The 27821-nt window shown below is 51.5% G+C and overlaps 1 protein-coding gene across 3 annotated transcripts in view; it reads right to left on the bottom strand.

Moving 5' to 3' along the window:
* Positions 1 to 27821, bottom strand: part of LOC125041490 — a 387992-nt gene that overhangs the window by 3179 nt on the left and 356992 nt on the right. For all 3 annotated transcript variants that reach the window (XM_047636498.1, XM_047636496.1, XM_047636497.1), the window contains 9 exons: positions 9428 to 9531; positions 4199 to 4421; positions 3982 to 4040; positions 3667 to 3839; positions 3370 to 3535; positions 3050 to 3241; positions 2715 to 2877; positions 2344 to 2486; positions 96 to 2195 (listed from right to left, as the gene is read on the bottom strand). In XM_047636498.1, the coding sequence (XP_047492454.1) occupies positions 96 to 2195; positions 2344 to 2486; positions 2715 to 2877; positions 3050 to 3241; positions 3370 to 3535; positions 3667 to 3839; positions 3982 to 4040; positions 4199 to 4421; positions 9428 to 9531 (3323 nt within the window). The remainder of the gene's footprint in view (positions 1 to 95; positions 2196 to 2343; positions 2487 to 2714; positions 2878 to 3049; positions 3242 to 3369; positions 3536 to 3666; positions 3840 to 3981; positions 4041 to 4198; positions 4422 to 9427; positions 9532 to 27821) is intronic.

The raw sequence follows: 27821 nt of genomic DNA, 5'->3' as shown, positions 1-27821 counted from the left end.
GAAAACGCATAATCATACACTTGTTGGCTTATCATTTTAATTACCTGTCATAAGAGGCATTTCAATATAATTCTGATAATATGAAGATTACTTACCTCTTCAAGAGTTTTCGTTTCTGACACTCTGTGATTGACACGCGTCGGGCGTACTCGCGTGGGAGGTGGATGCTGTTCGTCACTTGAGGAATCGCTATCGTACTGGTATCGATGTCGCCGTCCGCTGCCAACCTCTGCTGACTGCCGGCGTGTCATCTTGGTTCTCCGACAGTTTGCTCCTCCCAGTAAGTCTGAGGTAGAGTGGTGATGGTCAGGGGTAGTCCCTGGTACAACAGGGGCCTGACCCCATCCTGGCGGCAAGCAGCGGGGATTCGTGCGAGGAGCACCGGACTTAAATGCTCTGTGTTCCAGAGGCGGTGTACACGCTAGGGACGTGCTGTCTTCACTGGAGGAAGAGTGGGTCCGCTGGGGGCCTCGGCCAGGTGCCAGCCCCGCAGCAAGTGTGGATACAGTCTGCAGGTCCTCAACGCTGTGGGCCGAACTGAGAGAGGAGCTAACCGGACTTTGCTGCTGCTGTGAAGTTTGGTGTAGGTGGTGATGGTGATGGAGGTGGGTCATCCGTGGACCTCGGTGGGGAACGGGTCTTGGGGAACTAGTTGCAGCATTTAGATGATACATGGGGTTATTGAAGGCAAGTGGTGCTGACATTTGTGGAGGTGTTAAGTGGGGAGATACATGGATCCCACCACTAGTATTACTGCTGCTACTGTTATTTGCTGCTGCGTTATTATTATTAGCAGCATCATGGTGAGTTATCGAAGGGTCCACTGGGCTAGATGACTGACTATAAGCAAAACTCTGATACCCTGATGATGCCACATTAGACAGTTGCGAGATGGAGGTCTGAGAACCCTTCATGTTGGCCTCTGTCTCACCGGCAGAATTTCTGTCATTCTCCTCATGACTCATATCTAGAGATTCCTCTGGATTTCCATTTGGACCAATCTGGCCATTCTGATGAACCTGGCCATGCCCGTTCACCTGCGGGTGCCCATTGAACACCTGTCTGCTGTTGAACCAGGCAGCGTGGTTGTGAAAGTGGTGGTGATGGTGATGGTTGTGGTTAGTGTGAACTGGGGAGGTGTTCTGTGCTGGAACTGGTGCAAGATGATTGTAACTGTAGCTGTGACCAATGGCATTTGGCTCCCTTGGCTTAGCATCAGGTTCCAGTGCTGAGAAAAGAACATAGTCATCAGCTGTATTCAAATCAACAGCTGGCTTGCGTGCCGAACCCATCAAGTACGTATTTCTTGGCAGCGTGGAGGGCCGTGGTGTGGATGGGGTCTCAGGCGGCGGCTGAATGTGACTTATGGGAGGGGGAGGAACCGGACGATAATCTTCACTAACTGTAGGGTCATTGTACCGGAAAATGTTTCTTTGTAAGCTCTGATATCCAAGCTTATCCTCCATTCGGCCAGCGTCAGCCATATTGCTATTAGGTGACACGGGTGACTCCACACTATTCTGAGATGACAACCGCCCCACAAGGTTGATGTTCGGCCGAGTCTGAGCCAACGAGATTTCATCTAGAAGCTCTTTCAGCTTATCCAAGTGCATCTGTTGCGAAACGCTGTTGTTGTTCTTCGAAGTGTTACTTGCCAACTTCCTCAGTGCTTCATTGAAGAATGTATGCAATGATGATAGCTCCTTCCCAATGTCAATATCTCTATCGTATTCTAACACTCGGTGGTCGTGGGTGGCAGGACTAGAAATTTGCTTGAGGAAAGACTTCATCTGTGCCTGCTCTAACTCAATAAATTCATTCATGAACTCCATGAAATTCTCTTTACCCTGGAATTTGGTAAAGTTTGCAAGGGTCTGCAAAGTCTTGGCAATGAGCGTGAGGTTCCTTGAAGCCCTCTCGTCTGGGTACTCCTGTGTGATGTTGAACAAAGACGGGGAGAGGATGGCCGGGCACAGGAAACGGAGGAAAATGGAAGCAGAGATCAGGTTGTCACTGAGGCCCTGCTTACCAATGGATGCCAGCTTTTCCCGATACAGGCAGAAGCATTCCCTCAGTTCCAGGGGGAAGTAAGGGTGGGAGTTGAGAATGCGAGACCATGTCATGCGAACGACATACATGAGGTTTTCCTGTTGTTTCTGAATTGATGAAATCTGAGGCACCTTCATAGGGTCCACCTGAAAGAGATTTTATAAAAGATCAGCAAAGTCACACAAAATAAAATCACTTATCATTTGAAAACAGCAGATGAATTCCATAACCTTTGTATCTAGCAGCTTACTTAGTCAACCTTCTAAGATAAACACACACTTGCGAATGACTCACCTCACAGTCGAGTCCATCTTCGACAACCTTGTTGATGACCTGCCGAAGAGTGTCCTGCAAATACTTGTCTCCCACCAACTTCATGAATGCTTCCATAGCTTTTGTGGCCAGAGAGTTGCCACGGAAAAGTAGGTGAGAGTCATCTGTAAATAAAAAAGTATTTTAACTATAGCTAAACTCAATTGGGTATACGAGTTCATCTTTTTTTTTTTATCAAACTACTGAAATTATTTATAAATTCATACAAGTAATTCCCATACTAAAGAAGCATACACAGTCCCACCTCACACCAAGAACTCAGAACAGTAAAATCCTAAACAAACAAACATCATTATGCAAAAGAATTAGACAATGCAAGGGGTTTAATTTACCTATTCTCTCAATCTCCATCATAACAAGATCAGCCAGAAAGTTGCGTGCCATGCCCTCCCTCTGCATGATGTGGACCAGGGCTGTTGCTATGTCCTCCTTGGACTTGACACTGATGGCGGGTTCCAGCAATTCGCAGATTACTCCATAGTTGGCCTTCACATACTGGAAATAACATGTTTAAATGAGTGCATGATTTAAGGAATTAGTGTTTCCATTACATTTCACCATTTTTTTTGCTATTTAAAGCTCATGTGATAATGCTATACGAAAATAACAATGCCAAAAATGGCAGGAACCAAACACGAAGACAACAGGCTGCCACGTTCGAACTCACCTGGATAAAATCAGAGTACATCTCCATGGGTAGAATATCAATTGACTGGAACTTGCACTTAATCCTTAGCGCTGCCTGGTCCTTGCTGGGAGCCCTGGCGTCGTTTTGTACTTGGTACCACTTTTCAATGAGTGAGCGGCTGTTCACGTTGGCCACTGGGATATTCACGGTTCCCACCAATACATTCTTTTCCTGAAAGAGCAAACGACCAACATGTAGTTACACGAATAATTTCAACATTCAAATTAATACGACAAAAGCAGCAAATGGATACAATTATTCTGATCAATTAAACAGCGCATTTCGCACACAAAACACACCTTCTTCCTCTTTTTCTCTCCTTCGCGATAGAGAGCAACGCTGATGTTCTCCACTGTGGGTAGACTGTGGAACTCAAACTGTTCTCCCCAAAAGCACATATCACTCTTTTGCTTGCTTGATGTACGTGCATAGAGTGCGTTGTCGAGAAGCAGTTCACAGAAGTACCTGGAAATAGGAAACATATATTGTAATGAACAAATTTGTATAGATTTTACATTGTTGGGGGAAAAAAATCTGCTTCAACCTCATATTTTCGGAATTCATTATAATACAAGAAAGCATGTCGACAAAAATACCTTTTCTTGCTGCCGATTCCCTTCGCTTCTAGAATAAATATTTTTAGGGAGTTTTCTGTTCTCCGCACATTGTCATAATTCGGATTGACAGCCTTGCGGAGGGAGTCCACCCATCGGTCTCTCTCGTCAGCCGTTCTGCAGCTGAAATATCTAGTGCCAGTGGGGGACGTGACCTGCAGAGGAATAATGAATATAATGAATAACACAAAGACGCAAAAAAATAATAATACACACCCTTCGAAGTATAAATAATCCAAGTATAAACAGTTAAAAGACAAGGGATAATATAAATGCATCGGTGACAAACTGCCTTACCTGGAAACAGTGCTCCTGACCAAGAATGCTGGCGTGTAGGGGTCTGATAGTCACCTCACCTGAAGATAAACGAGTCATTAAAAACTAATCCATCGAACAAACTCCAAAATAATACTCAAGCACAATAGTCAGGTTAATTAAACTTATTCCACGGAGAAAAAAACATAATACATAAACAAATCAAAACCATATTCCTTCAAAAGAATGTCTTCCTTACCAGCTGCCAGGTCTAGCGTGTGCATCATATTGTGACTAGATAGCAGGGACTCGTGAGAGCGGGAGGACCGGAGCCGCGTGTTGGAGGGCCCCAGGCTCAGGGGGTCCGAGTCCAGCATCCCGCTGATCCCTCCTCGGCCTCCTCTCTTGGTCCTCTCCAACTTGGTCACAGACTTGGTCCTCTTCAGGGGGTTACTCTTGAATGACCTCTTACTGAAGAAGTTCTGCAAAAAGGAAAAGGGTGTGAGTTCGTGGCTTGACGGCGCCTCTTCTCGGTACCGTGCTCGGGGAAGGCAATGATGTCACGGGTAGGGATATGGAGACGTGCTTTTCGGGGAAAGTTTGTGTGGTTTGCACGTTCGTCATTAAGCGTTGATATTAATTAAATAACATTAATTTATATTCCTACAAATGGTATATTCGAGACGATAACCAATTATAATGCACATTTCCTCTCGTATCCCTTCGAAAACAACCTTCACCAACCACCTTGCGTTCGCAACCCGAGTGTGCCTTCCTTCTGGTTCGAGGGAGAACTGAGACGGCCAAGGAAACAATGGCAGTGACGCAGCGGCCACAACCGGACATTCAAGACAGGATGTTGAGGTCAAGGCTCACAATGGAAACAAATGGTACACTCGACGCCGCGCGACGATCGACGGCATATCAGCCGCTCATTAAGATGCCGAAGATATATCGCCCTCCGGTCGAGTTTTTATGCTACAGGAGCCGTTGCGCTTGACGGCGGTCCTAAGAGGCACCGCCTCCTTGGGCACAAGAAAAAGGCTAGCGGAACCGAGAGCAACAAAGGGCGCGCGTGTGTCGGGGACAGGAAATGTAGCTCCGACACTGTCCATCACCCTGAACTACATAAGAAGTCCCACCGGTTTAAAACTTTCCCTCCTGGTAGGCCACGTCCCGCCGGAAAGACATTACGATTACGTGTAACGACTCCGTAGCTCGTGCCCAGACGTGCCCGAGGGCCATCACGCTCCGGGGCGCCTGGCTCATTTATAATACAGCCGCTGATGACTGTAATCATACGCAGGGCTGCCGATCCACTTCCTCCGCCGCGGGGAATCGGGCCGTCGAGGGGCACCACGCGAGCGACACGAAACGACGAATATACGCGACGAATCGTCAAACCAAGAGCAGTTGGTTACCTTTATCATGCAACGGAAAAGGGCGTGTCGCAAGAACTCGACCGAAAGTCAGCGCTAAAATGTTCCTTCGTCGGTATTAATTCTCGAGAGAAATAACTAAAGATATCGAAGAAAAAGGCCCCATGCATGCCTTACAGGAAAAACTCCTATATGGTTAATCCAGTAGGAAAAGAGCGGACAATGGGTGCTCGCGTTACGTTATCAACTGTCCGTACTTTCCTCGAACGAACGTCACGTCCGCGCGCTCTTACGGAATGTGAGCAAAAACGGAAAAAAACGCAAAAGATAATTATCGTTATATTTATTATTAACATTATAACAAGAAACCTTTCTGAATCAACATCCTCCCCGCTGGCCATAACGCGTGACCTGCACAATCGCTTCGCCGAGTTTGAAGGTCACGCCGTTCAAAAAAGTTGTTGATGCAGCGAGACCCGTAACGCAAGGGACTCATACCACGTGTTTGGCCTCGACGCCCATGTCGGTTCGACCACACAGCCCCCGTCTGCGACCGAGAATATAGGCGTCGCCCATGTCGCACCGCCTCCGCACTACTACCCCGCCCACCTGGATGCTTCATACGCCCACGCCTTCCCTCCAGCTGCGAGCCCATGGAGGGCCGGAGATGGGCGGCCCTTGCGCCTTTAAACACGGAGAGGAATGAGGTAGGAAGTTAGGTAGGTTGGGGGGGGGGGGGGAGAGGGAGGGGGGGGGAGGGAGGGAGGGAGGGAGAGAGAGAGAGAGAGAGAGAGAGAGAGAGAGAGAGAGAGAGAGAGAGAGAGAGAGAGAGAGAGAGAGAGAGAGAGAGAGAGAGATAGAGAGATAGAGATAGAGAGATAGAGAGATAGAGATAGAGATAGAGATAGAGATAGAGAGAGAGAGAGAGAGAGAGAGAGAGAGAGAGAGAGAGAGAGAGAGAGAGAGAGAGAGAGGGGGGGGGGAGAGGAGGGGAGAGAAGAGGATAGATGAGGAGAGAAGAGGATAGATGAGGAGCGAGGAGTGAAAGAGGTAACAGAAGGCAGTGAGAGGAAGCTCCCGCCGGTGCGCCCGTGGCCCAAGAGGACGATTATTAGTCGTGGGCGGGTTAGCTCGTCCGTTAGCCACCTCGGCACGCAGGGAGTGTGGGCGCCGACTGCAGCACTCCTCTGTGCGGCTCCCACGTCAAGCCCGTGGCTCGTCACCTCAAACACTCCATTTGGCTGCATTCAAGGAGAATAAATCGAGTTACCTTTCAATGGCGGACGAACTCAAGAGGAAAACAAAAGCGCAGGTAGAGTCGGCTCCAGTGCACTCCACGCGGGACACAGGCAAGCACCAATGCAACTGCACGGCGACGTCCTCGCGCGGCTTGCAATACCTGGCGCGGAGGGTGAGCGTCGGCGGCTGTGGAATGCAGCGAGGGCAAGGTGGGTGCGGGCGGCCAGACGGATCCCGGCTGCCCTGTCTGGCCACTGCCACCCCCTGCCCCTCGTGCCCACACCCCCGCTCACGGCCAGCTGACGTTCAAAATAGTAACAGGTGTATACAAAGTAATCGTGTTCGGACGCACTTCCGCTTGGGGGAGGAATGGATCTCCCGACCTTGAGATACCCGAGGAGAGGGAGAAAAAAAGTGACTCCTTCGGGAATATCACTCACGACATCGCCAGCGTGGAAGTTCCGGCGCCGCCCCCACATGGCAGAGGGAGGATTCTGGTAATCAACTCTTGCTTTCGGACGGAGTGACACCAGAGCTGCCGGCGGGAACTCCACGATTCCCAAACACTAAGCTTGGAGACACACACACACGCGTGCGTGTGTGTGTGTGTGTGTGTCGGAAATGTCGGAAATTATACAAACAATAATAGAAGAGCAAGACTTGAAGCGTGACGTGAATCCTGAGATAATTCTCCGTACTCCGGACAGAGAGGGCGTAGTGCGTGGGGAGTACGCAGAGTCAGGAGGGAGGGGGGGGGAGAAAGGGGAGGTGAGAGAGAAAAGGAGAGGAGCACAAAGGAGAAGAGAAACAGAAAGGAGAAGAGCAGATAGGAGAACAGAAGCGAGGAGAGGGGAGAAGAGTAGGAGAGGAAATTAAGAGAATGGAAAAGGGAGAAGACAATCGAGAAAAGAAGACGGGAGAGGAGAGGAGAGGAGAGGAGAGGAGAGGAGAGGAGAGGAGAGAGAGAGACGGGACATCCGCAAAGAGTGCCACCTCTTCACACTGACGTAGGCAATCCCGGAGCACTACTGACGATGCTCCCGCGCACACAGCCACCGCGGCTGCCTTCTGATGCCCCACTTACGAAGCGGCCAAACACGTCACGGGTGGCCGCTTCCCCAGCCCTAGTGCCTCCTCTGCAAATGCAATGCAACGCCGCGTCGGCCGGCCATACTACACCGTTTGTTCCTACGTGCGCTCATAATCGCTTCCAGGTGGTCGGCGCCGGGAATCCCACTCGGTGGCACGGGCCGCAGGTGCTGCCATGGCCCTCCCGCGTAAGCACCGGCCTTCTCCATAATAATTATGGTCACTCGCGCTGCCAGGTCAATGTCACACAGGGGAATAGGCTCACAGTTTAGAGAACCGTAGATTTTGCACAATCATTGATCACACAAATAATACGATTATACTCACTTTCACGCACTTATACTCCCTTGCAAATACATACATACATGCATAAACGCGCACGTGCACACGAAGACACAGACACACACTCGTGTCTCACGATACACACTGATGCATTACCGATCTGCCGATGGAGTAAATGGCACCGTCCGAGTCCCACAAGATGCTCTCCTCGCTGCCCGTGTACAGGCGCAGCATCTCGTCTCACTATTCACACAATCTCCGCGACGAGTGATGCTGCCGCCGCCGCAATTGCCGCCGCACTGGTGGAAACTCCCGTACGATGAACACGCTGACGTAAAGGAGCACATGCAAGGTGCTCGGGGCCAGGCATGTCCTTATGCAGCGCACGCCCGTGAACTTTGGCTGGACTGGGGCAGTCCTGCGCGTCACGCCGGATGGCCGTCATGCGGGGGGGAGGGGAGCGGAGCAGGGGGAGGGGAGCAGAGGGAGGGGAGTAGAGGGAGGGGAGAGGGAGGAGGGTGAGGAGGGCATATCCAAGATGACTGCACCACACAATTTCTGAAGCCAAAGAGCAAACACAGATAGCGACACACACAGTCCACGGCCGATTGGCAAAACACTTTTCCCACAGCGGGGCCTTCTCGTTTCCCCAGAAGTGTGTCGGAAACGTTGCAAGAGAGGCCGTGAACCGTTAAGCGGCGTGTGGGAGCCTGTGCGGGGCAGGACTCCCAGGGGGCGCAAAACCAGCAACGGATGACGTTTGGCATCATAAACTATACAAACTTGCCTGTTGCAACATATACAGGTAATGTGCTTGCATGGCTGACGCTGGGGAGGTCAACGCGAGAAGAGAGAAAACGTTTGTTGCTGCAACCTATCACTCTGCAGTCCAAATAGGTCACTCCGACGACAGGTCAGAACTCGGGTCATCTGGTCAGCCGTGCGTAACACTGGCACCCACGCGGTCTTACGGAGTTCATTGTTCAGTGTTCACAGTTCATCGAAAGAGCCCATTCCCTGGTCTCCTTCACCACGCACGCCGCTCACACACTGCCTTCAGAGGAAGTGTGAGTTCGTAGCGCCCTCGCCGATGGGAGTGTCGTAAGAGCCGGCGTTTTTTTTGTTCTCAATTTCCTTTTTTCTTTGTTTGGGTTGGCTTTCCTCTCATTTTCTTTGTTTGCGCCTTTCGTTGTTTTTCTTTTCTTTATTAGCAGTGTGTGTGTGTGGGGGGGGGGGGGGGGGGAGAGAGAGAGAGAGAGAGAGAGAGAGAGAGAGAGAGAGAGAGAGAGAGAGAGAGAGAGAGAGAGAGAGAGAGAGAGAGAGAGAGAGAGAGAGAGAGAGAGATTTTTGATTTGATAAACAATTTTACAGTAAGTGGGAGAGTGAGTGAGTGAGTGAGTGAGTGAGTGAGTGAGTGAGTGAGTTAGTGAATGGGTGAGCGCTTGGGGCAAGGATACACCAAGAAATTGTCACAATAAACAGAAAACTGAAATACTAACCACCAATCTGTTTGGAGTTGAATCTGTGGGCCGCGCCCCCAGGATGGGCGTGGCGGGGGCAGACCCACGCCTGTCCGACCCACACGCCTTCTCGTATGATGTATCTGCAGGAGAAAACAAAAGCCAAAACATTAATATTGCATAAATGATATCAACGGAGCACATTCAAAACCATAAATAAGAACATCGGCCTTGGAAGCCCACCTTCGCCCAGACAATACTCAGTTTTTTTGCAAAAGCTGAGGTGTGAGGCCCAAACAAATACACGCGCAAACACAAACCCACGGAGGAAGGGGATCACAGCGCCGTTTGATAAGGATATTCCCTTTTAACCTGCTACAGGGGCTTGACGGCACCGACAGGCAGGGGGAGGGAAGGGTTGAAGGGTGCAGAATACAGGGTGGGGAGGGCCGAGGGGGGAGAGGGAGCAGAAGAGAAGGGGTGAGAAGGGGAGGGGACGAGAAAGGGAGGGGAAAGGGGAGAGCCCGTGAAGAAGAGATGAGAAGGGGAGGGGGAGGGACAAAGGAAAAGACATTCAGGGGGATGGATAGGAGAGGGGCAGAAGAGAAAAGATGTGAAAGGGAGGGGTAGAGGAGAATCAAATGAAATATAGAAGGGAGGGAGAAACACAGGAAGGGAGGAGAAAGAAGGAAAGGCAAAGTAAAGGCTGAAGGGAAGCGAAGGGCCAATGAATGAATGGGAGAGGCAGAGAATAAAGTGTGAGAAAGGATGGAGAAAAGGGCGACACAAACGAGACAGAAACGAAGGGGAAAGAGGGGAGAAGGGAAGAAGGGACGACACAAGAGAAAACAACGCAAGCTCGGGAAGGCCAGGGAGGAGGTGGCCAGTGAGGCCAAAGAGCGACGCTGTCACCAGGGCATTGCAAGGGCGCTGGACTGGGGGGTGGGGGGGGGGCATGCAGGGCCAGAGGGGGTTGGGGGGAGGCCTCATCGGTTCTCACGGCCAGAGGGGAAGCACCTTTCATTCGCCCATTAATATCGCTCGGACAAGGCGATGCGCGCCACGTAGTCGCCTCATCAGGTCTCGAATCGGTGTCACGCTCTTCAGGCCCTTGTTCTTGTTGCAACGTAGATAGATAGATAGTTAGATAGACAGATAGAAAGGAGCCGGGAGTGAGAGAGATTGTGGGTGTGCATGCATGTGAAAGAGTGAATGAAAGACAGCGGGCGAGCGAGAGCGCGAGATGGAAAGAAAAAGATAATAGGAACGAGTAGAAAGAAAGGAATGCGCAACACGTGCTTCGCTCGTCCCGCCACGTGACAGTTGCAGCTCTTACACTTCACCCGTGAGTTATGACTGACACCCGCCAGTTTACAAGCACCCCGACCAAAACAGATCGAGGAATATGCCATGCCTCCTCATCACAAATGATTTCGTAATGGGACCTCTCTACTCGCATAGCTGGCGGGCATATTTCCACCCATGCCCCTTCCTCTTCCTCCTTGTCCACCTCCTCCTCCCAAATCCCCGTCCCTCGACCTCCTCCTCCTCCTCCCCCTCCTCCTCTTCTTCCATCTCCTCTTTTCTCCTCCGTCACCCCCATACCCCGGCCTTGACAATGGCGCTACGTGTTAATTTACGATCTCATTGAATTTTAACGGCCAGGTCCCCATAGGCCGCCCTTTGGTGCGCACCCACCCTGAGGCTCTTGGGGGGGGGGGGGGGGCAGAGGAGGAAGGAGATTGAAGGAGAAAGGAGGAGAAAGGGTTAAGAGGGAAGGGGAGAGGAGGAGGAGCTACCAAGAGGAAGAGAAGAGAGAGAGAGAGAGAAAGAACCTTTCTTTTTTCTCTTTCACTCCCATCCACTTGACTGACCCGCCAGCAATAAAGCACAAGTCCCGCTTGCGTTGACACATTTCGAATCCCCTTCCGTTTTTCTCCAAAAGCATGCGTACCACCACCACTTTTATTGTGCAAACTGACACTTAATCAGTCTCTCCCGCAGCCACCTCTCACTCCCACACGGAGAGAACTTCCCCGCCATAAAAAAAGAGGAAAAATGAGGATGAGGATGAGGAGGAGGAGGAAGAAGAAGAGAGAAGAGAACCGCAGAATTTATGACATGTACCTTCTGCCACGAGCTTTCACCAACCACAGCCAAAGTACAGCGCCAGCATGCATTGTCTGCCTACAGCGACGAAGCCATCGGGACCTCGCACGTATAACCTCCGCTGCTCCCGGGCTACTGTAACGCCAAGTTGGCATCACCCCCCCCCCCCTTCCCCTTCCCACGTGATTGTGGATCTTAAAATCAGGTCTGTGTGAACTTGTTTTCACCGTCAACCCCACTGCCTCTTTTTTAGGGGGGGTGAGGGGTGAGGGCATTTCACGCACGTTGGTATCGTACAATAGGGGGGGGGGGATAAAGATGGCGGGAGGGGGAGGGGGAGTAGAGGGTAAGAAGGAAACATTCAGAATATCACGTCATTTCTTTTTTTTACTCTTTCTGAAATATCAATGGGAAAAAAACTCGATCCAGGTATACATGTTGCGGGGAGAGGAAATACTAACTCACATACTCCGTCTCCGTCTCCTCTCTTCTGTGTGTGTGTGTGTGTGTGTGTGTGTGTGTGTGTGTGTGTGTGTGTGTGTGTGTGTGTGTGTGTGTGTGTATGTGTGTGTATGTGTGTGTATGTGTGTGTATGTGTGTGTATGTGTGTGTGTGTGTGTGTGTGTGTGTGTGTGTGTGTGTGTGTGTGTGTGTGTGTGTGTGTGTGTGTGTGTGTGTGTGTGTATGTGTGTGTGTGTGTGTGTGTGTGTGTGTGTGTATGTGTGTGTGTGTGTGTCTTTTTCTGCCTGCCTGCCTGCTCTTCTCACGCACACACCTTTCCTTCAATCCCTGCACCGTGGAAAGGGGGGGGGGGGTCAGGATAAGCAGGGGGGGGAGGGCGATGGGGGGGGGGGTGATGATCAAGAATGCGACTGCCACAATGGGGACGAAATTCCAAAGATAGGGGGGGAGGGGGCCACGAAAGGGGACGGTGGGAATCAACGGAAAGTCTATAGAAGCATCGATCTTGCGTCACTGGGCTTGTCGGGCATCACCTGTGCCCTGGATCGGACTTCATACTCGCAGTTCACATGGCGAGGGGAGGGGGGGGGGGTGGAGCTAGGGAGGGGGTGAGAAAGGGAAGGAGGGAGCAGGAGAGGGAGTGGGAGAGAGAAAGAGAGAGAGGGAGAGAGGGAGAGGGAGAGAGAGAGAGAGAGAGAGAGAGAGAGAGAGAGAGAGAGAGAGAGAGAGAGAGAGAGAGAGAGAGAGAGAGAGAGAGAGAGAGAGAGAGAGAGAGAGAGAGAGAGAGAGAAAGAGAGAGAGAGAGAAAGAGAGAAAGAGAGAAAGAGAGAAAGAGAGAAAGAGAGAAAGAGAGAAAGAGAGAAAGAGAGAGAGAGAGAGAGAGAGAGAGAGAGAGAGAGAGAGAGAGAGAGAGAGAGAGAGAGAGAGAAAGAGAGAGAGAGAGTCTATATTCCCTTCGCAAAATAAAAAAAAAGTTCAAAATCCCTCTTTCTACTTTCTACACATGAATCACATGGATATTTTCGCCGCTACCACCATCATTATCACCAGCATCTTAAGAAAACACCAGAAGCCCTAAAAGTAGAAAGTCGACGTCCAGCCAAAATAAACATGAAACGGATCTTGAGTAAAAAGGCCGACCGTTATATGCAAGGCGACTGCCACGCCTCTGACTTTTTCTTTTTTAATATGTGTCCAAAGTGCTGCATCATAACAATCCGGAAAAAATCACGGAGCGGCGACACACGATAGCCCTGGGAAGCCTCAGGCACCAGAGAGCAACGCGGGCGGGCGGGCGGGTGGATGGGCGGACGGGCGTCTCCATCGACGCAAGAGAACGTGTCGTCTCGTAAATCGCGTGGATCTCCGGGACGAACGCCCATTCAAGCGGCGTCGAATCTTGGGGCGAAATACGTTAACCCTTCCCCGGACCAAGTGCGTCGTCAAGATCAGCCGACGTCGACATTCAATTACCCACGAGGCTCTGGGTGGGCCGGTAGTGATGGTGGGTGCTTGGGAACCCCGCCCTTGAGTCTCCGTGCATAGGGGCGAATATCGTATGCCGAGCGGTGCACCGCGCTTGTATAGGTAGAGATGGACGCTCTAGGGTGGCATTCGTAAATGGCAGTTAATGGCGTTATAATTACCAGGTACAGCTGATGAGGCTTGGGTTTGCCCCTGCGGTGTTAGCCTACCTGGACACCTACATCCGGGGACACCCACTTTCATGCCTATCAAGAAAATCCGATCATTTTTCCCCGATGTTTTCTGCCTATCAATAGCTCATTTCCAATTATCCCAATTCATCTCCAGCTCATTAACCCGCAAACGGGCAGCCTGTGCTCGTATCGTTATAAATCGATCCCTCCGCGTGGCTAAGGAGAGTTGTGATGGCGCACTTGGCTGTTATCACGAGCCGGGATTCGAGCCATTAGGCGGCGGGAGGTAATGGGGTGCGCCAGCCCTCCGCTCTCTGGGCTATCGGAGGCGCTGCACATTTGCATACGGACACAAAGCACGCCGATACGAGGAGCAACTGTCTTAAGCCCCTGTTAAGCCCTGCCAAGGCCGAGGTCCGTGCAAGGCAACAGGTAATGGGGCAGGGGGAGGAAAGGAGGGAATGCACAGAGGCAGGACGTAATCAATGGCCTCTGCGGTGCCTGCTGCTGCCGTCGCGCGATCAATGGCTGCCACTATCTGGAAGCCATCAGACACGCAGGCTGGCAGTGGCTGCGAGGGCTGGATAGGCGCTCCATACACATGCCTGTCAGCCTACTCTGGCAACTGCAACTGTATTGCAAGAGCAATACAGGAGCGGAATGCGGAGGCGAGGGGAAGTCCCCGAGCACCAGTACCTTGCATGACGAGACGAAACTCTTATCGATTAAACTTTGTGAACAGCCATTAAACTATTGTACGAGTAGGAATTAGACAAAACTCTGAGAGATCAAAATACGATATCGCAATATAATCCGACATTTTACGTTATTAGTGCGATCCGCGAGACAAGCAGGCAGAACGCGAGAAAACGAGGAAGTTCCGCGGGAGAAAGGAGGTCAGATGTCGCGATTTATGTCTGATACACATTCGGATCTAACATGTGCATGCATTTTTTCCTTTGACGTAGTTCAGCTGCTGAAATGTATATTGAAGTCACTCAGCGAACTTTGAATGCCTGGCTACAAAGTGAGCAGGGAAGTAACGCAGGAAATTGCTCCAAGTTTCTTCTAGATGAACTTGAATGGCATAATTCACAAATAACCGCAAGGCCATGTGATACTCAACCCCGAGGAAGCACTGGAAGAGTCGCCCGCGAGTGCAAAGTTTGTGCCTGACACTTCAAGTCCGCCATGCGTGGGCTGGGCTGCCATGGCAACAAAATAATACACATCAACAAGTCTTCACCCTTCCCTTCCTTCCCCCCCCCCCCCCTTTGACGGAGCCCAGGTAGGCCTATATACTTTTCGTTCGACCTAGTACGGGCACCTGTTGCTACTACATTTACACAAGGCCTAGAAAGTAATATAACTGCCGATAATCCAGCAAAATAAATATTCAGGTCCCGACAACGGACGCCCACGTGCGCGTTCGCTCACACGCTATGTCCACACACTCGGAACTCTGGACCAACAGCGCTGATCCACGCCCACACACACAGCGCGGCCTCCTCGTCAACACTCGGGGTTTATTGTATGGGGAGGAAGGGTGATAAGGGCAGGGAGATTAGGGTGAAGAGGTAGCGGCCCAACCTTCCGGTGCATCGCTCTAGCGAGGGCAACAGACTGAAAGGGAGGGGGGGGGGGGTGTACGTAAAAAAATGCAGAGTGGAAGGGGAACATTGGAGGCTCCTGGGAGAGACCGTCCTATTTCAGGTGTCACATGTCGTCTCTGTTTATTATCTGAGGGAGTTTTCCGAAGTCATTTCCGGCCAGGAGGAGGCACAGAAGCAGGAGATAAGGAGACGGGGAAAGGGGGCATAAGCCGGCGATGAAAGGTATAAACAGACGTCCGTTAGTACACCCGACTTGGGGCCCTCGCGGTGACCCCTTCGCCGCGAGATAAACAAGGCGGTTCCGGCCATGTGTCGGCACATGTGTCCACCCCCGCCCCCACAGTTGTTGGGGGTGGGGGTGCAGGACTAGCGTACAGGGCGCAGGGTGATGAACTTACTAGGGTGCAGGACGAAGGGCGAAAGACTGGCTCGAGTGGGGAAGGGTGAGTATAAGTGTAAGGTCGTGGGTAAGAATGAGGAAAGGGTTGGGGCGGTGGATGGGGGAGGGGGAAGGACGAGGAGGTGGAGATCATATTCCAGACGCGAAGACGGAGCTCGCCACACGCCCCCCCCCCACCCATCCCCATCCCACCCACCAAAACATCAATGAAAGCAAACAATAAAAGCGCATCCTGAACTGCGCATGGGTACTTTAGGATATAAACAAATAAAGAAAAAAGACAAATATTTTCTAAAAATGAAACGAGACGAAATCAAGCGGAGCACTTTGACCTTGGCGCTACAGAGGGGACGATGAGGTCCATTTCCCGCGGCCCAGAAAGGCAACCCTCGCCCTTATGGCTCTCGAGTCCGGGTACTGTGGCCCTTATAAGGCTCAATATCCTCCTCTCCTTCTGCTGGGGACGGGGGGAGGGGATGCAGGGTGTGGGGGTCAACTGTAGTCCTCGGTGCAGACGGCGAGGCGGCACTATGGGCGTCGGGGTTGAGTGAGAGGAGGGGGGTGCCTTGAAACCACAGTTATCATTTATCGCTCCCTCAAGACAGAGCATTATTCCCACGTGTTAGGCGTCTGCTAGACGAAGGCCAGGACGACCTCCATTTCAAAAACACACACATTCTCTCTCTCTCTCTCTCTCTCTCTCTCTCTCTCTCTCTCTCTCTCTCTCTCTCTCTCTCTCTCTCTCTCTCTCTCTCTCTCTCTCTCTCTCCTCACCTCCTCCTCCGTCCGCCTCTCGAAGGGTCAAGGCCTACGTGACCAGGCAGCGCAGGCGATCGCTCCTTTCTTGTCAATTGCCATCACTTAAACCGCCCATGACAGCGCCGGCCTTGTCCCCGCGCCGCCCACGCCGAGCCCCACCAGCTTTTAGAGCCCAGCGTCAACCACGGCCGCCCACCAGAACAGCAATCACCTTCTCTCTCGACATAAACACGCCCACGTGTCCCTCGAGTACGCCCGAGTGACTCTAATCGCGATGAACAGCCCGCCCGCCCGCCCGCCCACGGCCCTTGCGCAAACCCCTCCGAAAATTCCCGGAAAGCCTCCTTCCGCGCCGCCCCAGTCGCCCAGTGTCGCAAGGGCGGCGCTCGCACACTCGGGGGCATCGCGAGGGTGGGGGCAGGGAGTAGTTCGTGGCCAGCCCCTACAACGCACTCTCAAGCCAGCCAATTACCCATACACGTGCGCTGACGAAGAGCTTTTTCCCGGACGCCGCGGCTATAGATCTTCGCCCTCGCTGTTGCCCAACTCTAACAGACCCCCCCCCCCCCCACGCCCACGCCCCGCACGCCCGGCCCGAGGGGACATGGAGAGTCCGCCAATGCCCGGGCGCCCTCAAAGAACCACTCAGGAAAATTAAGAAAATCCAACCCTTCTACTATTAACAAATATTGGACTTGATTAATTCTAACAGTAATAACAGTCATCATCGTAGATTTTTTTTAAAAATCAAAACGAAAACTACAATAACTAAAACCGAGTCGTTCCCATCCTATTCTATCTTTTTCACATTTCCTCATTGGGGTCTTTCTACCTTGTGTATATGTGTATATATAATACACACACACACACACACACACACACACACAGACACACACACACGATACCCGTTAACATAATGAACGTCAAATCAGCATAGACTATTATAAAAGAAAAAAACAACAACAATTCGAAGCGAATAACAAGAAAAATTAAAAGTAAAGGGGGAAGGGATGAGGAAATATACCAGACAAACAGAGACTGACAGACAGACATACAGGAGTTTCTTTGCTTCCTATTTCCCCTCAAGCTGGCAAAGTGCATTCTCCCCTTTGACTGAGCCCCCCCCCCCCTCCTCCGGCCCTCATGCTCCTCTAAGAGCGCCGTCGAGGACAAGAGAGAAAGCTCCTCCCGGCGCTTCGCCCGTCTTTGTCTCCTGTCCTCTCCCTCCGTCGCAGGCGGCCTCAGGCACGCCATGCCCTTTCGCTGCAAGCACAGGCACCTCTCCGCTGCCAACCGCTGCACCATCATGCAGGCAATCGCAGGTGCCACGCTGGCGTCTGCGATCAGAGGAAGTGTCAAATCACCGTAACGGATTCAGGGCTGGCAACTCCCCCTCCCCCCCGTGCCACCCCCTTCCTCCCCCTCCGAAGTGTAAACGGCGGCGGAGGTCATGAAGGGCTCATGGCGGCCCTGAAGGAGCGGCTGGCCTCAAGGACACGCGGGGGCTCGCGCTGGGGCGGACGGGGGGCCAGCTCCACGCCAGGCTGCCCCGGAACCATTACCTGCCACCTCCTGACGTTCTGATTTCCCTCTCCTACATTTCAGGACATCCCTCCACCCTCTCCCCCTCCCCTCCCCCTCTCCCCTTCCCCTCCCCCGCCCCATGCCCTTCTGCCTCCCCACAGACGCTCCTCACCGACCCCCGAGCCGCGGCGGCGTCCCTCTCTTGCCCAACACGTCCCTCCCCCTGCATCCCAGCGGGACTCGCACAATGAACGTGGGACTCGGCCTCTCGGAACGAATCACGGCATTAGCATAAACGGTTCGGAAAGGGTTCGTCATTTACGTGGAATCTGCTGTGTGTGGGAAAGCTCTACTCATGGGACGATTCATTCATTTAAGTAGTGTCGATCGATAAAAAAATAAAGAATTGGACCATTTCAAACTTAGAGGTAAATACATTCTCATGCATTAAACAAAATTTTATCGAACCACTATTTTATGTTTACGTAAACCTGCACCAAGAGAAGTGTGCGTCACAACACCAGCTCACATGTGGTGACGGCTCGGGTCACCTAGCATGTAGGACACTAGCGTACCCGGGGCCTTCATGCTCCTCTCTGCCTATTATGGGGCACCTTCCCCCAACTCCCCGCCATCCACCCCACACGCCCCCTCCTCGCCCGCCCTCCCAGCCTCGACTACACAAGCATCTAATTATCTTCTCAAAATTGGAGTCACGGTGTTAGCCCGCCATGACACCCACTTGGCTGAAGTTTACCGTTACGTGGAGACAGACACTTTCAGCCAAGCCAGCACTTGAGGTAACAAGCTTTTCTGTCCAGTTACACACTAGTTTTTTACAGATACATCAGGGAATACTGAGTGAGCTGTTTGGCAAGAGCAACAGCGGGGCGTGAACAAAGGCAATTGTCAAAGCGGGCACATAACAGTCTTATCAGTGCTAGTGCAACCAGGCCACAGTACCCACCAAAAGGTCGGGGACCTTGTGAAAAATTGTGCGCCATTAAAAAATAAACAAATAAAACAATAAATAAATAAATAAATAAACTGTCACTGGTAATCTTCACAGCTCCCGGACAGTAAAAGACAAGGAAAATCTACAAATAAAAAAAATAAAAAAACGAGAACGACGCTTCAGTCAACCCACTCCCCTCAGCCAACCTCTCGAGCGAAACCTCAGTCTGCAGGCGAATTCCCAATGGGTGTTTGCGTCTGCCACCACAATGTGTGTTTTTCAGCCTCCTCCGTCTTGTGCCACGCCCCTCCCTCACCCACCGCCGCCCCAAGCACACCACCCACACAACGCGACGGACCTCCCAATATTCACTATGTTCGGTCCAGTGGGAGGTAGGGTGTCGCAGGCCAGGGTAGGCGAGGGGGGAGGAGGGGAGGAGTGGGGAGGGCTTTACACTAATAAGCCTATTCAAAGGCGGCCAGGCCCTGTGGCATGGGCCTAGATCCGCGGGCTCTCAGCGGCACTGAGCACAAAGCGCACTACACCCCCGGCCTCACCCACGTCCACCGGCGGCCACGAAACTGCCATCGCCGGCTGACCTGACCTAGGCCTACGCGAATTGTGGCGTGTCATCCGGCCCGGCGCTCTCACCTTGCCTGTAAGATCAACATCGCCCTTAATTACGCCATTATCTCTAATCCCCCAATTAGTTAGCTCGACCGCAAACTGACGTTTCAATTACCCGCAACAGCAAGGAGGTGTTGCCCCACCGATACGCCCCCGAGAGGCCGCCACGCCTTCGCTCTTTTACCATCACTGAACTGTTCCCTGCGAGGTTGCCACACGCTAATCTGGAAAACGCAACGGTCGAAAGAGAAGTGAAATTTCGGCCTGACTTTCGGATCTCTTCGGTTGCCTCAAGTTCGCAGGTCCTCTGAGCGGCGAGGCTGACAAAAAGCCGAAAATATTTGGACAAGCCAAGAGCTCTCCTTCCAATAGAGAGTCGAAAGGACGTCGCTACCCCCCTCCCCCTGTGGCGCCGGGTCGAGGGCCGTGGGAAGCGGCTCTGGTCGCGCTCCACCAAGATGGCGTCGATAGGTCCATGTGATCACGCCCCTCCGGCCAAGCAAGAGAAATGTACACCGCTGGGCCCTTCGGAGAATTCAGAGGAATCGAACGTACAAGCATGCAACGGGAATCACATGCAAACACAATGCCAACGCTAATGACTTCAATGGCTATGAAGGTATAATTGAACTCGAAGGCGAAGTCAGGCGAAGTCACCTTTGAAGTTAGGCGCGCAATTAAGAGTGAAGCTATTTATGGAAGGGCGAGATAGGGTAAGGCAGGGCATAGGCCTATAATAGATGGCCATGATTGATAGGCCAAGAGGAGGCGCGGCGCACACGGTCACCTTCCTCACCTACGACTCGGGTTACAGGTCGTTATCTTTGGCGACCATCGGTGTAAATACGGACACGACCTCATGTTCTGCAAGGGGGGTGGGGCGCATGAGACCACAAGCGCTCCCGACGTCGGAGATCTCGTTAGATCGCAGACCAACGATAGCGCGGGTCTGGCTGGTCTCTCGGACCATCCCGACATCACCGACCTCCATGATAAGGATCGCACGGCGAGGCAGCTTTATGGAATAATCAGCCATATATCCACGTCTGCCTGGCGGTGCTGACGGCTCGGACCAGGTATACACGGCCGAGGGAATTGCCCGAGATCGGCGGGGGTCTTCGGGAGGGCGGGGGAAGTGCAGGGGGGAAGTGCAGGGGGGAAGGGGAAGGGGAGGGGGCCAGAGGATGGGGTCATTTCGCACCTACGCCGTATAAGGCGACAGAACCCAAAAGGGCCTCAGTTACCATAGCACCAACATTCCGCGCGGGGAAAACTTTCAGAGAGCGAATATTTATGGGCCTGTGAAGCAGCCAAAATGTGCTCGTTTGGAGGCATATATTCGCCTAGCACATTTCTTTCATCTTTATGCTAGTATAAATCAGATTCCTCCTCTTACTCTCTCTGTCTCTCTAATATACTTTCCGCAAATATCGCCTGATCATACAGACAGCAATACCATCCGTGCACATTAATTCCACTCTCTCACATATTTTATCACCATCCTCTCCTCCGCTGTCTCCCATACATCTTCCGCTAACGCACGTCGGAAAAAAAAAACACGGACACGCACAGACACCCAAACTCTCTCCTCGAAAACAATGACACTCAAACAAGTCAACGCTCTGCCATCACCCACGGCTCGCCCACCATTATACCCACTAGAGAACCCACGACCTCCCACTCCCTTATCAACGGCACTCAACCCCTTTCCGCATTTCCGACGCGAACTATAACATACTGTAACTCCCCCCCCCCTCCCCAACCCCATCTCGAACCCCAACAGAAAGCTCCCACAGACATTTCGCTTGTCATACTAAGAAGCTCTTCCTGGCAGTCGAGGGGAAAATCTCCCAGGATATAATACAGTGGTAAGTGCCCCCCCCCCCCCCCATTCTGACGCCTCGGAGGTCGACGGCACTCATGCTTAGCGTATCTCGAGCGAATCTCGCCTGACAAAGGACATCGCCTCAATTGCTTAACGAGAGCTTGGGCTACTTAGGCGCCAACTTATGAGCCTTTGTCGCTGCGCCACTGCGTCGGAAGGAGTGAAAGTAAGAGTCGGCGAATCGAATAATCCGGCCCATCGCTGCATTAATCAGGCCTTGGGAACAGAATTTTAGCCATTTCTCTTTCTCACTAGTCGACGCAGCACGCAGCGCGTCCGTTTCCGGAGCTCTGGCGTGTTCTCCGCCTCATTAATTTAAACAAAGACGGCCGATCGCAATGACCATCGCAGCAGGATCTCCATTTCTCCCCCTCCTCCAGGGGCCACGACCTCGAGCCCTTCCTCGGCCCGAGCCTCCCGCTGGCCCTCCGCATTGCAACGGCGAGGCGATAAGCCAAAGGACCTGCAACGAGTCTTTCTTTACGGCCGGGGATCGACCCGTCCTGCTGCATTCCGCGCCCGAGGAACACAAACAAACAATTTGCACGTGCATACCTGCGGATCACACAGGCGACTCGAAATCTGCCCGGTCGAAAGGGGGGGGAAGGAGGAGGGGAAGGGATAGGGATGGGGATTGGAATGGAAAAGAGGAAGGGGAAGAAAGGGAAGGCGCTGAGGAATGCCCATCCTCCCCCAACCCCTACCAACCCCTACCCCAATTCATATGTTGTGACCCTTGTATATGGACGTCGCGCCCGGCTTCCCTTATAGAGGCGTCGGTGGGCGGGTGGCGGCATGCTATCGCTGACGGAAGGGCGCTAGACTGACGGACAGCAGATCCCGCGCTGATGAAATATGCAAAGCAGACACGGCCCTTCATCCGTGCCAAAGAAAAGTAAAAGCAGAGAATGGAATAAAAAAGCAAGTGAAAACCCAAAAAGACCGAAGTTACTTTAATCATCCAAAGAATCTGAAAAGAGAAGAAAGAAAAAAGAAAAGAAAGATCAGCCGATAACTTCCCCCCCGGCGATCTCGTGGGAAGCAAAATCAGATAACTTCCTTCCCGCAAATGTCTCCGGATATGTGCTTCCGTCGAGGAGAATAGACGCCACGAACGACAACAAACGCCACCTTCTGTGATTATAATTGTTTTTTTTATCTTATATCTTCCTTTTCTCCTTCCTTCTCCCCTTTGTTTTCTCTATTTTTCCCCCTCCCTCCAACTCAATTTGCTTTTCCTCATTTCCTCCCCTTTCGTTTTTCTTCCCATTTACCTATACTAATACTACTCCCTCCTTTCCCCTTTCTTCATCCGCCCTCTTTCCCTTTTCCTCTTCTTCCTCTTCCCCTTCTCTTCCTCTTCCTCCTCTTCCACCCTCGCCACAAACCGCCTACACGCTCGAGCCGCTACCGTGTGCGTGACGTCAAGACAAAAAGCAACAAAGAAAAGAAATGCACAAGAACAATAAATAAATAAAGCAACGAGAGAACGTGAGGCACCGGGTGTGTCGATAAAAGAGGATATCAATAAAGGATGAAGTGAAGGGTTGGCGTGCGTGCGAGGGTGGCGCCGCGATCTTCACCTCGCCCTCCCCTCTCCCCCCTCTTACCCCTTCCTCCTCTACCTTAACTAGCCTCTCCCCCCTTCCCCTTCCCTTTCTCTCCACCCCTCTCACCCTTCCCCCTACCCCTTATCCCTCTACATTCGTCTCTCCCTCCCCCTTCCCCAGCGCCCTTCGCCTCCGCACGAACACGATACGCACGGGGAATAACGCACAAGGTGGAGGTAAACAAACCCACCAGCCAAGTAACGCAACAGGTCGAGAGAGGAAGGAAGGGGTAGAGGAATCAAAACGGAAGGAAGGGGTAGAGGAATTGAAAAGGATGGATGGAAGGATGGATGGAAGGAAGGAAGGAAGGAAGGAAGGAAGGAAGGAAGGAAGGAAGGAAGGAAGGAAGGAAGAAAGGAAAGGAAGGAAAGGGAGGGGAGAGAGAGAGGGAGGGGAGATAGTGAGGGAGGGGAGAGAGGGGAGAGAGAGAGAGAGAGAGAGAGAGAGAGAGAGAGAGAGAGAGAGAGAGAGAGAGAGAGAGAGAGAGAGAGAGTGAGAGTGAGAGTGAGAGTGAGAGTGAGAGTGAGAGTGAGAGTGAGAGTGAGAGAGAGAGAGAGAGATGGAGAGCTAGGAAGGAATTAATAAATGAAAGAAAGAAAATAAGAAAGATTGACCCGAGTTACGTCTGTATTTGAGCGCCATTTATAGTCTAGGATTGCAGAAGACTGAAGGGGCTCTACTTCAACCTGGTTTACGACAATAACCTCTCGAGACCCAATTCAGATTACAAATAATCTATCTATCTAGATATATATTTCTATCAGCGTATCTATACATATCTACATCTAACTATTTACACCACATCTACCTATATCTACTTGATCTGTATCTATCCATCCATCCCTATACAGGAATAATCACCAACTATGCCAGCTGAATTTACAAGGTCCCCAAAACACTCGATGCAAGCCAATGTCAAAAGAGAAAGCCCCTTGCCTAATGAACAATAGCGCCAGAAACAAACAAATCTCGAGAACCCCCCCCCCCCCCTTCTCTCCTCCTTTCCCCCCGAGGTCAGGGAGTCACGCCATGACGCTCGGTACGGGTGGATGAACCGCTAAACTTAGCACGACACGCTCGCCTCAGCCCGCTAGTCATAAGCGCTGATATACACAATCTCGTAATCTGTCGTATGCACGTAAACAATTCTTAATCTTATCTTATTTACCAAACAAAGACAACAAACAAAAAAACGCTAAGTAAACATAATAAAAACAAGAACATTTACGAAGAAACATTTTTCTAGAACAACAACAGAAGCGCAATTGTAGCCCTAGCATAATGAGCACAACAGTAACACCAACATCAGTAACGGGAACAGTGAAAGGGCGCCATGCACGGGTGTGGGAGGAACAGGAAGGCGTGCTAGAACGAGGGAGGTTGAACAACTGAACACCCAGCTGAACATCAACGCGCCCTTTCAGAACCGCCGTGCTCCCTCCTCCCTTCCTCCACCACCTTTCCAAAAATAAAGTCTACAAAATCTGATGCATTTCAAAATCAATACATGGCCTGTGACATAACTTGAATAACTAATGAATAATAATTAGTTTACCATCTTGCATAACGCCCGGCCAGGAAGCAGTTTAAAACAAGCCTGGGGCGTCGGTGTTATATATTCCACGTAAGAGGGAAGAGGCAAAGGACGCGAAATGGAGGACAAGGAGAGAGGGCAAAGAAAGAGGTGAAAGGAGAAAAATAAGAAGTGAGGTTAAAGGGAGGCATGAGGAGTAGAAGGAGGATGAGGGGGGAGTAATAGAAAAGCACAAGATGGAAGCAGAAAAAGCCATAAGATGGAGATAAAAGGGACATAGAAAGAGGGAGGTAAAGGGAGACGATAGAAGAGGGGTGTCAAAGGAGGGATAAGAAAAAGAAGGCAAAAGGAGACTCATAAGTAGCCGGAGATAAAAGAAGGCATAAGGAGGAGGAAAGGGGGCTGGGCACAAGGGAATGAACAATAACAAACACCAGGATCTCACCAGACCTCGCCTTCCCCTCCAACGCAAACACACGCCACTCTTGCTCACCTGTAAACAAAACAAAAGGAACGGAATTAGAACGGGTGTGTATAAATATATAATTTTAAAAAATCAAACCGCTACATGAATCCACTTCAAAAAAATACCCAAACAATACCGCCCACAAGAAACGACGCTATAAAACGTAATGCACTTCGTTATTTTCTCCACATTGTGTCTTTCAGGAAACCCGGCCGCTTCTTGCGACCGTAAGCGAACCGTCTCGAACCAACCCCGGAAACTGCGATCTAAACACAATGGCGTCGGCCTGATTTTTTGGCTTCTCTTTTTTGGGACGAAAACGGAAAATTATAGCCTGTAGGGGAGGCAGTTTGGTTTTCCCAAAAGGTTAGAAGGAAGTATGTTAAAAGGAGGCGAAGCGAGAGAAAGGAAATAGAGAAACAACAATAATAAAATAAGAGAAATGGAAGATAAAGTTCGGAACAACAAGCAGCTACACAATAAATAAAAAGCAAGCATCATCTTTCGTCCATCTTCCACGTCTCCTTCCCAGACAAGTGTCGGCGTCGCCGCGGCCGCCGGACGTGGCCACGGCAGACACAAAGGGGGACGCGGCTGGGCCCTAGAAATTTTCGGACCAACAATACGTTTGAGAAAAGCCTTTGTGATGCCCATTTATAAACGTTTTGGATAAAGGATGAAAGGGAGGGAGTGCAGGGGGTTGGAAAAGGAGCAGGGTCAAGTCTGCCGTTAAACTAAGAAATATATATATATTTCCCTTCCAATATGCCAACGTGGCAGGACTATTGAAGGACCACGACGCAGGACACTGACACAGGCCATACGGGTTCCATATATGCCCGCCGTGCCAACCACCCATTAGTCACCTTCTTGCTGGCTGCAACCTTTTGACCTCAAAACCATAATCAGCAAGTACGAGCCATGTGCACTGCGTAGTGTACTTGGAAGTGGAAACAGTAGTACGGGCTCGCTAATTGTTTCTGGCAAGGAAGAGGGGTATAAACCGAAGCGAGGGCAAAGGGCAGCCGAATATATGAGAGAAGGTGGGGGGAGTGGGGAAGGGGAAGGGGAAGGGGAAGGGGAAGGGGAAGGGGAAGGGGAAGGGGAAGGGGAAGGGGAAGGGGAAGGGGAAGGGGGAGGGGAAGGGGAAGGGGAAGGGGAAGTAGCGGGGAGGAAGGGAGGGAGGTGGATAGAGAGAGAGGGTGGGGAGAAACTTTTACCCTCTTACGTACACCCCACTAAAGCGTACTGCCCTCCAACCACCAGCGTCAAGGAATGATGGCGCAACGTTTAAAAACGAAATTATCGCATGTGGCTCCATCTGCATTAGAGGCTGTTCACCCATTTTTATTAGCGTGTGGGTGCCGGCTCGGAGGCGCGAGACCTGTCGAGTAATGCATCCAGTGTTTGGGCCTGAGGTAGCCCAGACTTGCTCCAGTTCGCCCCAGCATCCCACGCCACACGCTGTCGCCACCAAAACATGAACGGCCCTCCTGCCGACTCCCCTGCGACCCTAAATTCTACGCTCGGGAACAAGACAAAGACAAGCTCTAAGACAGACAATGACCGACTCCGCTAGATATTCATGCAAGAACTCGAACCCTAATATAAACAGATGAATAAAAACATTTAAATGGCCACAAGTAACGTAAACTTTGCGGTCGCCTGTTCATCAGCAGCCACGCGACCTTTCTTCCCTTACAGCTGAATCTACACACAGCCGGGGCAGAAGCAGACACTGTTTAGTCTGGTTGTTTCTCTCCGTGTCATGCCACGCTCACCCCGTCAAAGCCTCGTAATAGAGTGTGTCTTAACCTCCCTCCGCCCTAACTCCCCTCGCGTCACCGCCTACGACTCCACAGCCACCTCCCTCCCTTCCCCCTTTCTCCCCTCCCTTCCCCCTTTCTCCCCTCCCTCCCCCCTTTCCCTCTCTCCCTCCACACTCCCAACCATCAAGATCTCGTTCAAAACAAAGGCGCTACAGTTCGACCACCCCGCACACCCGTGCTCCTATTTTCTGGCGAATGTAAGGTTATTCTCCCCTCATTCTCCTCCTCATCAACGATTAATCATGCCACCCCCGGGAAACGTTACGTGCAAGGATATAAAATACAAACAGCTGGAGTCGAGGATAGTGAATCCCTCACAACCAGCCTGCATCTCCCAACTGGGAGATACAGGCCGGCGACATTAACCTCAAAATACTCGGTGTCGCGAAATTACAGGGTCGAGTCCAATCAACTAACTACAAACCTAATGTTCATTCTCCATAATTACAAGTGGACCTGACGATGGCCATAAGAGCAATTTAGGGGCAAGCGCCTCGTCGCATCTGGCATCTCGGGGGAGGGGGAGCAGACGGGAGGGATGTGAAGCGCCATTAAGGGCAGGGAGAGGTCAATTAGAGGCCAGAGGTCACCCGGGGAAGGTCAAGGTCTCAAGCAAGCGGCCAGGTCACGGGTACGAGCATGACGGGGGCATCCAACCACAAGACGGAAGACAGCGATCACCGGGAGGCAATAAAGCTGGCATCGGCGCAAATAAATTCACACACAAACACCGCATTCGTGCCCAATAGCCATTACTGTGCCAGTCTGCATGCGATTTTACAGAGTAACATGCGAATAAAAAAAATGGGTGTATTGTTTATACTGGGATTAGAGCCCATTGACAAGGACTGGGGAACGAGGGTGGGTACATTAGCAGCTCTGTGGTCACTGGGTTAGGGCGAACATAAACTCCTAACTACCGACAATTATCAAGGATTACTAAAAGTTAACCGTGTCATAAATTGGTCACGGTGGGGTGGCTTGTAGAAAAGAGCACAGCGC

This window comes from Penaeus chinensis, chromosome 30 (assembly GCF_019202785.1).
Source record: "Penaeus chinensis breed Huanghai No. 1 chromosome 30, ASM1920278v2, whole genome shotgun sequence".
NCBI lineage: Eukaryota > Metazoa > Arthropoda > Malacostraca > Decapoda > Penaeidae > Penaeus > Penaeus chinensis.
The sequence above is the reverse complement of the archived record's forward strand: the minus strand, read 5'-3'. Positions and strand labels throughout refer to the sequence as shown.